The 15,123-nt window shown below is 32.8% G+C and overlaps 1 protein-coding gene across 1 annotated transcript in view; it reads left to right on the forward strand.

Moving 5' to 3' along the window:
• Positions 1-797: 797 nt before the first annotated feature.
• The window catches only part of LOC130895017 (fibrillin-2-like), a 56,443-nt gene continuing 42,117 nt past the window's right edge, over positions 798-15,123 (forward strand). The window contains exons 1-2 of the mRNA XM_057802108.1: positions 798-987; positions 5,043-5,221. Coding sequence (XP_057658091.1) covers positions 5,091-5,221 — 131 coding nt within the window. The 5' untranslated portion in view covers positions 798-987; positions 5,043-5,090. The remainder of the gene's footprint in view (positions 988-5,042; positions 5,222-15,123) is intronic.

Raw genomic sequence — 15,123 nt, forward strand, 5'->3', positions numbered from 1 at the left:
AGCTAAAACTGAACCATAAAAACCCGGTGGGAAAATCGCATCAATGATATAAGACCAGTCTAAGCCTGCTTTCTATTTCATAGATCATGGTAGAAGAGTATGCAGCCGAGGATTATAAGCACGTGTCGTTTTAAAAGCCGATCAGATTTGAATCTGACGTGGTCTGTAGTTTTTACTTTCCCGGTGCACCAGCAGCACTCCGGATCGCGCTTGTTGCTTTTAGATCCCCCAATAAGAGATGTAGAAGACCCAATTTAAGTATATCTCAGCTTGTTTTTACACCAGACGTGTCCATCTTTTGCTGCGGAGATTGATTTGTGGACGGCTAGTGCTAGATCTTGCCAGCCATCGCTACGTCTAAAGTTTTGGCTTCTTTCTCGGTCTAATTGTGTTTTTCCTTGAGAATATTTTCGTTTCTGTGGTCTCCAAGTTTCATTTTGATGTTAAAAGTGCTAAAGAAGGAGGAGTCATACTAAAAATGTGCCGGAAACTTCGGTGGTTGCCGAAGTGGTCCAGGCGCGCCTCCACGGGAATCCCCACGACAGAAATACGTATTTCGAAAGTTGTTTTTCGTAATATTTAGTTTTTTTTATGACGAGTCGCCTCTGTTGAAGTCGAAATAAATATAAAAACAACAAATAAATAATAAAAATGGTTCGAAGGGACTGAAATGTGTCTTCCTGTAAATACGATCTCCATGTTTGAATTAGAGAAATTATAAAATTAAGCATAGGAGCGCGCAACTTCCAATATAATTCGAAGAATGAAGAAATTAAGCATCGCACTTAGTCGCCGGACCATTTCGAAGCGTTTACAGTCGAATCTCGGCTTTCAGATATCAAACATCGTGATTTTATATCAGTTAAGGCCGTGTCGTGGTGAAACGCGTTCGAGTGCTGGTTTTTGCTTATAATATTAAGTAACTAAAGACATGTGGTAGTTAATGGTACTCTAAATTTTCGGGTTGACGATTTGGAAAATAGTTGAGTGAGTGTTGGATTCATATCTTTCCTTTATCGTATATTTTTTTTTTATTTTTGACGGCAAACTTTAACGTGACGTAATTTCAGATGAAATTTTCAAGTTTCAAGGGATTTTTTGAGTTGCGACACTATTGCGAATGATATTTTTCAGTTTCCGATCTTCTGGTATTCTTGGATTGCCTTTCCCTTGAAAGCCATTCGCATTTAACGAAATTCCCCCATGGAACTTTGTAATTTATCATTTCATAAAAACGTTTTTCTTCAAATTTTTCATTTCAAACTATTTTTTTTCCACTAAACTTATGAATTTTTCGTAATTTCCGTATCAAAAATCTTTTTATATAAAATATCGACAGAAAAAAATATATTTTTTTTTATTTACGATCTCTTTTGAAATAGTAAAATTATTTTCAAAAGTTGATGTTTCATAACTCGCTCTGTATAATCGACAAATCGTTGTTGTATTTTTTTTCCGATAATATCGATATTTTTCTTCAAATTTTGTCGTATAAAAACTTTTCTATTCTACAAATGTGAATTCTAGGAATTTTTATATTACGATTTGTCACAATATTTTATACTCGAACTTTCACCCTGTATATATCCTACAAAAATGAAATTTAAAAAATCAAATTTACCTAGTTACTTAGACACATTCTTTTTCTATTAAAATTTATAAAAAAATGTTTCATATTTCTCCTCCATAATTCGTAATAAATATTTAAATAAACCTATATAAATATTTATACCATACATACGTTTTTCTTCAAATTTTTCATTTCAAACTATTTTTTTTCCATTAAACTTATGAATTTTTCGTAATTTCCGTATCAAAAATCTTTTTATATAAAATATCAACAAAAAAAATTATATTTTTTTTATTTACGATCTCTTTTGAAATAGTAAAATTATTTTCAAAAGTTGATGTTTTATAACTCGCTCTGTATAATCGACAAATCGTTGTTGTATTTTTTTTCCGATAATATCGATATTTTTCTTTAAATTTTGTCGTATAATAACTTTTCTATTCTACAAATGTGAATTCTAGGAATTTTTATATTACGATTTGTCACAATATTTTATACTCGAACTTTCACCCTGTATATATCCTACAAAAATGAAATTTAAAAAATCAAATTTACCTAGTTACTTAGACACATTCTTTTTCTATTAAAATTTATAAAAAAATGTTTCATATTTCTCCTCCATAATTCGTAATAAATATTTAAATAAACCTATATAAATATTTATACCATACATACGTTTTTCTTCAAATTTTTCATTTCAAACTATTTTTTTTCCATTAAACTTATGAATTTTTCGTAATTTCCGTATCAAAAATCTTTTTATATAAAATATCAACAAAAAAAATTATATTTTTTTTATTTACGATCTCTTTTGAAATAGTAAAATTATTTTCAAAAGTTGATGTTTTATAACTCGCTCTGTATAATCGACAAATCGTTGTTGTATTTTTTTTCCGATAATATCGATATTTTTCTTTAAATTTTGTCGTATAATAACTTTTCTATTCTACAAATGTGAATTCTAGGAATTTTTATATTACGATTTGTCACAATATTTTATACTCGAACTTTCACCCTGTATATATCCTACAAAAATGAAATTTAAAAAATCAAATTTACCTAGTTACTTAGACACATTCTTTTTCTATTAAAATTTATAAAAAAATGTTTCATATTTTTCAAACATAATTCGTAATAAATATTTAAATAAACTTATATAAATATTTATACCATACATACGTTTTTCTTCAAATTTTTCATTTCAAACTATTTTTTTTCCATTAAACTTATGAATTTTTCGTAATTTCCGTATCAAAAATCTTTTTATATAAAATATCAACAAAAAAAATTATATTTTTTTTATTTACGATCTCTTTTGAAATAGTAAAATTATTTTCAAAAGTTGATGTTTTATAACTCGCTCTGTATAATCGACAAATCGTTGTTGTATTTTTTTTCCGATAATATCGATATTTTTCTTCAAATTTTGTCGTATAACAACTTTTCTATTCTACAAATGTGAATTCTAGGAATTTTTATATTACGATTTGTCACAATATTTTATACTCGAACTTTCACCCTGTATATATCCTACAAAAATGAAATTTAAAAAATCAAATTTACCTAGTTACTTAGACACATTCTTTTTCTATTGAAAGTTATAAAAAAATGTTTCATATTTTTCAAACATAATTCGAAATAAATATTTATACCATACCATATTATACAAAAAAGTTTGTTACTTTAATTACAAAATGTATTGTGTATTTTTTCACCTAGTTTATCTTTAAAATCGTCGGGAAAATAAAAATTAATTTCGAATTTCGAATTTCGAATGAAATAACAAGAAAAAATCACCCGGCGATAAATATGGCGAACTTGTAGTCCAAATGAGATTCCAGATGCAGTTTTCTGTACAACAACAAACACGTGACTCTCTACAAAATGGCGTCGTTTAGTTTAACACAAATCCACGCGATTTTCCTCATAATATAAATTGGAAACCAAGAAAATTATTTAGATAAAAGATTCAAGTTGAAATAAAACATAAAACGTTATTTATATTTAAAAAATGGTGGATAACAGCAGTCGGAATAATTTTTTTATCGTTTTCCGGATATTTTGCAGATGTAGTTACTTATTATCACTTAACTTCCGTTACAAGATACTGTTTTGTAAATCCAAGGCCGTTCATTATACTAATTATTATTATAATAATTATTAAATCATTGTAACTGGACCGAATGATTTGAAGACTTCCAGAAATGTTGAAGAAAATCCACAAACCCGATTGAAAATTTGGATATGAGAAAGCTGTGTGCAAAATGGACGCTGCGTTTGCTCTGAAAGAAACAAAAACAGCGCCGTGAAGATGTTTCCATAGATCTTAGCAATGTTTCGTGGAAATAAAGCGCCGTTTCGTAACGTGGGTGTATCGTTTCACGCACGAAACAATAAAATACAAACAATAATGGACTAAAAAGGCTCCAAAGAAGGCAAAGACCGCGTTCAAGGTCATAACGTCGATTTTTTTGGGATAATTATCATTAAATATCTTGAAAATGGGAAAACTATCAACGGCGATTATTATTACAGCATTTGAGCGAAGAAAACAAGGAAAAAACGACAGCATTTGGCTAAGGAGAAACTGTTTGTTTGCACCAGATTATCCATCAGTTATTGCATCGATCAAAATTGATTAATTAAAGTTTGAATTGCTGTTCCATGCACAATATTCGTCAGATTTAATCCCTTCGGATTATTATCTGTTACCGGACTTGAAAAATCGGTTCGGCGGTCAAACAATGAAGAGATGATGGGCCTGGTACTTGTGAGACCATCTGAATATAACTAATTGCTAGTAATGGGGATCAATTACTCGATGTTGACATATAAACAGGACTTCTTCGGTTAATTAGAACCAATTATGATGATGATGATGATGATACTAAACATAGTTGGAAACCGATAAAAACGAAATGAATGTAATGCAATGCGGGAAATGTTAATTACGTTTTTTTTTTTAGCTTTATATTCATAAACGAATAGAGTAACTACGATAATTACAGATTAATACGAGGTTTGTTCATAAAATAATATTCCCAAAGAATTTTCACGAAAGAAAAACACGTTTATTGGATATTTTTCGATATAATCGCCGTTTAGATGATTGCGTGGGGTGTTTTTTTTTTAATTCAGGAAAGGGATGGTACCGGGGGGCGCTACCACACGTGTTGTGAATACGGGACGTGCTGATATCCGGGATAATTTCGTCCCGAATCGTCTACGCTTTGGATTTGGTCCTGTCTGGACATTACATATTATAATCGACGCAAATTCGTTGCACTGCGATCTAGTTCACGTTCGGTATTAGTTAAAGGCTCAATACTTTACAATGCTAAAAAAATGCACAATCATTTGCCGATTGAAATCAAATCTATAACATCGCAATAATTTGAGGGCGTTATTCGCTATTTATTTTTATATTTGTTCAGAATTCCCTCACTTTTTGTTATTTTTGTTTATTTTACAGTTTCAGATATCGAAGGAGGCTCCTCGCGAGCCGTACACCGAACGTATTATGAAATTAGAAGAATGTATCTTGGTAATAGGGTTTTTAATAACAACAATAGAGGGTAGTAGATTGAGGAATCCCTATTTGGACCGCCAATCTCATAATGGTACCGATACGCATCATTTACCGCCCGGAGGGTGAGTATTTTCCTTTTTTTTTATTGTTCAACATATTCGGAGGGCGAAACGTATTATTGAGATGGATTAGGGCATCGCCCCAGCTCAAACGCTCTATCACTAGCGATTCCGACAGGTGAATTTCAATCAGAATGTCTCTGTAGTATAGAGACACTTTTGTCGGTGATGTTGATGGTGTGGACGATGTTGAGTGACAACCACAAAACTCGTGGAGCTTTGGGGAGTTTCTTGACCTTTACATATTGTGTTGCTTGAGGAGTTTTCTGTTGGAACGAACCTAAAGTCTTGACCACATTTGACATAATCCACTTCTCGTCGATCGATTATTTGATTTCGTTATTGTTATTTATGGTATTAATACTAGTTGTATAAATATACTAACGGAGTTTATTGTTTATAAATAGTATCATAACTTATACGTGGTTAAATTATTTCCAAGCGTGATGTAATATTACCGGTTTTCTTTATCAAATATAATTCAAACAATTTAAGTAGACGTTTAGGGTTATTATCTTGTTTGCAGAAACATTATTTTGTAGGTGTAGGTTGTACGTGACCTACTATGAGAATAACGATGAAGTTGAATGATTCGTCTTCGTCCAACTTACCGCGCGATCCAATTTTAACTGTGTTAACAAAATAAAAAAAATTTAAAATTTTTACGTATTCCAATACAAATATTCACTATTATCTTTATTTGGAGCCAACAGATGCTCGGTTGAAATATTCTTCGGTATCTTAAGCGAAGTTTTCAATTTCGTAAACAGGAAAAAGTCGGAAGGAACCACATCTACCGAATACAAAGACAAAGACAAAGACAAAGACAAAGACAAAGACAAAGACAAAGACAAAGACAAAGACAAAGACAAAGACAAAGTCAAAAGACAAAGACAAAGACAAAGACAAAGACAAAAGACAAAGACAAAGACAAAGACAAAGACAAAGACAAAGACAAAGACAAAGACAAAGTCAAAAGACAAAGACAAAGACAAAGACAAAGACAAAGACAAAGACAAAAGACAAAGACAAAGACAAAGACAAAGACAAAGACAAAGACAAAGACAAAGACAAAGACAAAGACAAAGACAAAGACAAAGACAAAGACAAAGACAAAGACAAAGACAAAGACAAAGACAAAGACAAAGACAAAGACAAAGACAAAGACAAAGACAAAGACAAAGACAAAGACAAAGACAAAGACAAAGACAAAGACAAAGACAAAGACAAAGACAAAGACAAAGACAAAGACAAAGACAAAGACAAAGACAAAGACAAAGACAAAGACAAAGACAAAGACAAAGACAAAGACAAAGACAAAGACAAAGACAAAGACAAAGACAAAGACAAAGACAAAGACAAAGACAAAGACAAAGACAAAGACAAAGACAAAGACAAAGACAAAGACAAAGACAAAGACAAAGACAAAGACAAAGACAAAGACAAAGACAAAGACAAAGACAAAGACAAAGACAAAGACAAAGACAAAGACAAAGACAAAGACAAAGACAAAGACAAAGACAAAGACAAAGACAAAGACAAAGACAAAGACAAAGACAAAGACAAAGACAAAGACAAAGACAAAGGCAAAAGACAAAGTCAAAAGACAAAGACAAAGTCAAAAGACAAAGTCAAAAGACAAAGACAAAGTCAAAAGACAAAGTCAAAAGACAAAGACAAAGTCAAAAGACAAAGTCAAAAGACAAAGACAAAGTCAAAAGACAAAGTCAAAAGACAAAGACAAAGTCAAAAGACAAAGTCAAAAGACAAAGACAAAGACAAAGACAAAGACAAAGACAAAGACAAAGACAAAGACAAAGACAAAGACAAAGACAAAGACAAAGACAAAGACAAAGACAAAGACAAAGACAAAGACAAAGACAAAGACAAAGACAAAGACAAAGACAAAGACAAAGACAAAGACAAAGACAAAGACAAAGACAAAGACAAAGACAAAGACAAAGACAAAGACAAAGACAAAGACAAAGACAAAGACAAAGACAAAGACAAAGACAAAGACAAAGACAAAGACAAAGACAAAGACAAAGACAAAGACAAAGACAAAGACAAAGACAAAGACAAAGACAAAGACAAAGACAAAGACAAAGACAAAGACAAAGACAAAGACAAAGACAAAGACAAAGACAAAGACAAAGACAAAGACAAAGACAAAGACAAAGACAAAGACAAAGACAAAGACAAAGACAAAGACAAAGACAAAGACAAAGACAAAGACAAAGACAAAGACAAAGACAAAGACAAAGACAAAGACAAAGACAAAGACAAAGACAAAGACAAAGACAAAGACAAAGACAAAGACAAAGACAAAGACAAAGACAAAGACAAAGACAAAGACAAAGACAAAGACAAAGACAAAGACAAAGACAAAGACAAAGACAAAGACAAAGACAAAGACAAAGACAAAGACAAAGACAAAGACAAAGACAAAGTCAAAAGACAAAGTCAAAAGACAAAGACAAAGACAAAGGCAAAAGACAAAGTCAAAAGACAAAGACAAAGACAAAGACAAAGACAAAGACAAAGACAAAGACAAAGACAAAGACAAAGACAAAGACAAAGACAAAGACAAAGACAAAGACAAAGACAAAGACAAAGACAAAGACAAAGACAAAGACAAAGACAAAGACAAAGACAAAGACAAAGACAAAGACAAAGACAAAGACAAAGACAAAGACAAAGACAAAGACAAAGACAAAGACAAAGACAAAGACAAAGACAAAGACAAAGACAAAGACAAAGACAAAGACAAAGACAAAGACAAAGACAAAGACAAAGACAAAGACAAAGACAAAGACAAAGACAAAGACAAAGACAAAGACAAAGACAAAGTCAAAAGACAAAGTCAAAAGACAAAGACAAAGACAAAGACAAAGGCAAAAGACAAAGTCAAAAGACAAAGACAAAGACAAAGGCAAAAGACAAAGTCAAAAGACAAAGACAAAGACAAAGGCAAAAGACAAAGTCAAAAGACAAAGACAAAGACAAAGGCAAAAGACAAAGTCAAAAGACAAAGACAAAGACAAAGGCAAAAGACAAAGTCAAAAGACAAAAGTCAGGCCCATCTTGCCGACAGACGATTTTTGAATACCATTTCTTTTTAAAACTTTTTTTAAAGTTATCGCCACTAGATCATCTATATTCATTGGATTAAATTAATATTTAATTTTATTGTCATTTCTGATGAAATTTCAACTAGGATTTAACATATAAATTCGACTCGAATTGAAGTCCGAGAACGGGAAAAAGTTGCTGGATGCCGATGCGATGGATACTGAATTAATTTGAAGCCTAATTTTGCCACCGATTGTTTCAATGAAACAGCAGTTTCTTTTTCTTAAAGTAATCTACAGATTAATCGTTCAAACGCTGCAATAACGTTACTTAATAGTCGCTGTTTACGATTTTTCCTGATCCCAAAATGCTGACGCCTTAACCTTCGGGATTTTTAACTCGGAATAACGCCAGCGAGGAATGAAGGTCGAACGTCCAAATGATCACTGAGGAAACGCGGAAGAAATTTTACGGAGGAAAAGGAGGATTTCTTAGATTGGATGAGACAAATTCTCAATGAAACTACAATTTTTTCAAGTCCAAATCATGAAACTGGAGAAACTCGTATTCTTAAATTGTTCTATAAACTCCCAGGAGTATTCTTTTCTAGTATTTTCTCTATTGCATCGTAGCCTAATTCACACTCTCTATAAACTAATTACCCAGCACTCCAGTAGATCCCGAAGTCTATTTGAGGGTAACTCCTAATATTTTTTTCCTAGGCGTTTCAAACTAGCATTTTAATCCCGTTGAATTAAAGATATGGGAAAAACATTCCAGATGCTATTGAGAAGATTTATGTCGAAAGCATCTTAGTCGACGATCATCCAGTTCAGTTTTGCGGATTTCTGCGCTGTTGGTCTTCGCAAATCGTAAAGTCTCGTTGAAACTTTGCTACGCAATATTTTGGTGTTGATAACGAAGTAACAGTTTAACCCGGAGTATAAACTAGTTAAGATTATATATCGTTTGGACTAACGCTTTTTAAATTCACTATTGACAGCTGTCAATATGGATATAAAGAGAATTAAACATATGGGAAAAACATTCCAGATGCTATTGAGAAGATTTATGTCGAAGGCATCTTAGTCGACGATCATCCAGTTCAGTTTTGCGGATTTCTGCGCTGTTGGTCTTCGCAAATCGTAAAGTCTCGTTGAAACTTTGCTACGCAATATTTTGGTGTTGATAACGAAGTAACAGTTTAACCCGGAGTATAAACTAGTTAAGATTATATATCGTTTGGACTAACGCTTTTTAAATTCACTATTGACAGCTGTCAATATGGATATTAAGAGAATTAAACATATGGGAAAAACATTCCAGATGCTATTGAGAAGATTTATGTCGAAAGCATCTTAGTCGACGATCATCCAGTTCAGTTTTGCGGATTTCTGCGCTGTTGGTCTTCGCAAATCGTAAAGTCTCGTTGAAACTTTGCTACGCAATATTTTGGTGTTGATAACGAAGTAACAGTTTAACCCGGAGTATAAACTAGTTAAGATTATATATCGTTTGGACTAACGCTTTTTAAATTCACTATTGACAGCTGTCAATATGGATATTAAGAGAATTAAACATATGGGAAAAACATTCCAGATGCTATTGAGAAGATTTATGTCGAAGGCATCTTAGTCGACGATCATCCAGTTCAGTTTTGCGGATTTCTGCGCTGTTGGTCTTCGCAAATCGTAAAGTCTCGTTGAAACTTTGCTACGCAATATTTTGGTGTTGATAACGAAGTAACAGTTTAACCCGGAGTATAAACTAGTTAAGATTATATATCGTTTGGACTAACGCTTTTTAAATTCACTATTGACAGCTGTCAAATAGATACTAAACAACATGGCGACTTCAAACTAGCGCCATCTCTAAGTAATGCCGGATATTTTTGGGAATATCTTCGGATATCGAAATCAATTTATAATTTTATTCGAAATAGAAAAACATCGGTCGGTAAGTTTATAAATATACATTGAGAATATTTAAAATATTATCGTTCATACCGAATATCATTTCTAAGCCAAGAAGATTGAATTCTTAAACCCATTAGACAAGGTTAATAAGATAATCTGAGATATCAAATTAAATGCACACAGATACCGTCGTGTTTATGTATATAGTTCAACGAGAATTTGTTTGATTGACGTTGGTAAAGAGATTAAACGAAATAATTGTTGCATAGATCTCTCCAAGAAATTTATTTAAGCTGATTTTGTAATTAATATGGATGCTGCAAATACGACGTTGATCGATATCTAAATATATGACTATGTTAATGAGGAAAAGTTGAATGTTATTTTTAAACCGACTTTAGATAATTATCGACTGCATCGAAAATGAATATTGAAACTTTAAAAAAAAAACCAGTGCCGTACTGGAGAATATTCTAAATTAAAATATACAATCTTGAATGTGAGAAAAATCGATTTTGCCCGTATATAATTAAATACGAGGGTAAATAAACTTGTTAATGTATTATACGGGGTATAACTAAAGTATATTTAGGGAAACCAAAGTGCGAGATGTTTTTGAACAGTCAAAACATCGAATTTATGGTTCGGTACAGTTTTTGTTTGGTGTTCAATGATTTTTCTTATTCCCGCAAATAAATTTCGAACTTTTCGAAAGTTTTTTCCATTTGAAAATGCGGTCCAAATTGTTCTGGAGGTACCTCGATCGGAATGGCCTTCCTCTGGTAATTTTGCGGGACAGTTTCTTTGATCCAGGTGCACTCCAGGCGTCCACGGGCAGCTCTATCTGCAATCTTCATAATTTTCACTTTTTATTTCAGAAAAACTGTTCGACAACCTTTTTTTATGGCCCCTCCCAAACAAAATAGGGAAACCAACGTGCGAGATGTTTTTGAACAGTCAAAACATCGAATTTATGGTTCGGTACAGTCCTTGTTTGGTGTTCAATGATTTTTCTTATTCCCGCAAATAAATTTCGAACTTTTCGAAAGTTTTTTCCATTTGAAGTGCGGTCCAAATTGTTCTAGAGGTACCTTGATCGGAACGGCCTTCCTCTGGTAATTTTGCGGGACAGTTTCTTTGATCCAGGTGCACTCCAGGCGTCTACGGGCAGCTCTATCTGCCAATCTTCATAATTTTCACTTTTTATTTCAGAAAAACTGTTCGACAACCTTTTTTTATGGCCCCCCCCAAACAAAATAGCGAAACCAAAGTGCGAGATGTTTTCGAACAGTCAAAACATCGAATTTATGGTTCGGTACAGTTTTTGTTTGGTGTTCAATGATTTTTCTTATTCCCTCAAATAAATTTCGAACTTTTCGAAAGTTTTCGCCATTTGAAAATGCGGTCCAAATTGTTCTGGAGGTACCTCGATCGGAATGGCCTTCCTCTGGTAATTTTGCGGGACAGTTTCTTTGATCCAGGTGCACTCCAGGCGTCTACGGGCAGCTCTATCTGCAATCTTCATAATTTTCACTTTTTATTTCAAAAAAACTGTTCGACAACCTTTTTTTATGGCCCCTCCCAAACAAAATAGGGAAACCAACGTGCGAGATGTTTTTGGACAGTCAAAACATCGAATTTATGGCTCGGTACAGTTTTTGTTTGGTGTTCAATGATTTTTCTTATTCCCGCAAATAAATTTCGAACTTTTCGAAAGTTTTTTCCATTTGAAAATGCGGTCCAAATTGTTCTGGAGGTACCTCGATCGGAACAGCCTTCCTCTGGTAATTTTGCGGGACAGTTTCTTTGATCCAGGTGCACTCCAGGCGTCCACGGGCAGCTCTGTGAATTGCTATGACATTTTTTTTTCAAAAAGCTTCAACATCTTCATTATTTTCACTTTTTATTTCAAAAAAACTGTTAGACTGTTCGAATCTTTTTTATAACTTTGAGGAGTTGCTTTTTTCATGTTTGGGAACAAAAGGAAGTCGCACGGGATCAAATATGGAGTAAAGGTTGGTTTAGGCAACACTTAGTAGGTAAATTTTGGTTTTGGGGAATGCGGAGGTGTCTACTGAAGACCTATTCGTCGAACAAACACTTTTTATTTCGAAAAAACCTCTTTTTACGGCCCCCCAAACAAAATTTATAGATTTTTCGTATTAAATATTGTAAGGAAACACCTGTTACATTAATTTATACAATTTCATAGTTCCCAACAATTTTTCATCACTGAAACGTCTACATCGAGTCTCTTAAACACCACTTGGTATCTTAATTGGCTTTTAAGAGCAATTAATTGAGTCTTGTCTTTCCGACATAATATTTTATTATAGTTAAAAACAAAAAGACTAAAATATTATCAAAATTGATAACGTCTAATTTGGAATTTTCATTCAAATAGACGTATCACATAATTTATAATTCAGTCGGTTATTTTTTTTTTCCAAATCATTACTCCCTACGGTTAAGGAACGCCCTATTTGCATTTACATATTTAAAATATGTAAGGTACACTGATTGTTTTTATATAGTGCGGTCAAAATGTATGGAATTGCAGTATCTAGTACGGAAATCGATTTTGTAGGGCGGAGTTTTGAAATGTTCGTCACTTAAATGTTGGAAATATTCGTTGATTCAAATTTTACACAAAGTTTGTTTACTAAATTGAGTTGGTGTAAATATTGAAGCCTCATTTCTTTCCCTTCTTCTTGTTAGGGGTTGTTTTAAGCCTTTATATATACATATACAATGAGGATAATCCAAAAATAAATCAGAAAACAAATTCTAGACGTGTCCGAACCACTTTATAACCAAAAAACATGGATTTGAGATAATATTCCTCGGTGGCATCATGCTTGTGTCTCTGGTCTGGTTTGAAATCGATTCTTTCATCCATAATTTTGATAATTGGTTTTCTTAATTTCATATTTTTCGATCTTTACCACACATATTGTGGTAAACTTTGTACTTAACTTTCTGGGAGTTAAGTAGCTATTAAAAATGTTTGTTTTTCATTAAATTCGACTGCACTATTAACGATTACATTTAAAATTAATGTGTGAACATCTTCACTCGTAAATTCATTGAATCCAGTACAACCCCGCTGACAATATAATTATAAGTTCGACATGCTGCCGTTGCTATTTATTTCTGGGTTATTCGGAAATTATGTGTATTTACGTTTTTGGACTAGAAGAATTTCTTCGTTACAGACAGAAATGTATGTACAGAATGTCTCGTACGTTTGCACACGAGATGGATTGTTGTAGTACGATAATTGTTTTGAATAGTAAATGAAATTTGAACGTTTCGTGAAGGCTTTCTTTCACGAAAGTAAAATAACACATATGAATCGTCAATAATAATTTTTTTTTCAGCGAGAGCCTTTGTAAAAGTCTTACAACGGAATCTGGATACCCCTTAATGACTTTCCTTTCGCAAAAACCTTCATAGAAGTAATGTAAGAGATTTTGGATACCCCATAATGACTTTACTTTCGAAAAAGCCTTCATAGAAGTGATATAAGGAATTTTAGATACCCCTTAATGACTTTCCTTTGGCAAAAGCCTTCATAGAAGTGATATAAGAGATTTTGGATACCCCATAATGACTCTCCTTTCGCGAAAGCCTTCATAGAAGTAATAAAAGAGATTTTGGATACCCCATTATGACTTTACTTTCGAAAAAGCCTTCATAGAAGTGATATAAGAGATTTTGGATACCCCATAATGACTTTACTTTCGAAAAAGCCTTCATAGAAGTGATATAAGGAATTTTAGATACCCCTTAATGACTTTCCTTTGGCAAAAGCCTTCATAGAAGTGATATAAGAGATTTTGGATACCCCATAATGACTCTCCTTTCGCGAAAGCCTTCATAGAAGTAATAAAAGAGATTTTGGATACCCCATTATGACTTTACTTTCGAAAAAGCCTTCATAGAAGTGATATAAGAGATTTTGGATACCCCATTATGACTCTCCTTCCGCGAAAGCCTTCATAGAAGTAATAAAAAAGATTTTGGATAGCCCATAATGACTTTTTTGTGACAAAAGCCTTTCTAAAAACAGATTAAAAGAAATGAAATGCCCCATAATGACTTTCATAATGAAATACCGGATCTAGATAACCAATAATGACTTTTTTAATAGCAAGAGCCTTTAAAAAAGTGGGAAAACAACATCCAGATATCCCATAATGACTTATCTTTGACGAGAGTTATTCATATCAACACATCTGGATAACCCATAATGAGTATTTTGCGACAAAAGTGAAAAAATAAAATCTAGATACCCCATAATGACTTTCCTTTCGCCAAAGCCTTCATAAAAGTAATATAAGAGATTTTGGATACCCCATAATGACTTTACTGTCGCAAAAGCCTTCATAGAAGTAATATAAGAGATTTTGGATACCCCATAATGTCGCAAAAGCCTTCATAGAAGTACTATAAGGGATTTTGGATAACCCATAATGACTTTTTTGTGACAAAAGCCTTTCTAAAAACAGATTAAAAGAAACGAAATGCCCCATAATGACTTTCATAATGAAATACCGGATCTAGATAACCAATAATGACTTTTTTAATAGCAAGAGCCTTTAAAAAAGTGGGAAAACAACATCCAGATACCCCATAATGACTTTGTTTAGATAAAAAAACGGATCTGGATAATCCATAATGACTCTTTCATGACAGGATCCCTTACAAAGGTGGAAAAACAAAATCCAGATGCCCCATAATGACTTTTCTTTGACAAGAACCTTTGTAGAGGTAAACTAACGGCTCTGGTTAACCCATAATGTGACTCTTTTGTGACAAGAGTCTTTACAGAAGCGGAAAAACAAAATCCAAATGTCCCATAATGACTTTCATAATGAAATACCGGATCTAGATAACCAATAATGACTTTTTTAA

The sequence above is a fragment of the Diorhabda carinulata genome, chromosome 6 (assembly GCF_026250575.1).
Source record: "Diorhabda carinulata isolate Delta chromosome 6, icDioCari1.1, whole genome shotgun sequence".
NCBI lineage: Eukaryota > Metazoa > Arthropoda > Insecta > Coleoptera > Chrysomelidae > Diorhabda > Diorhabda carinulata.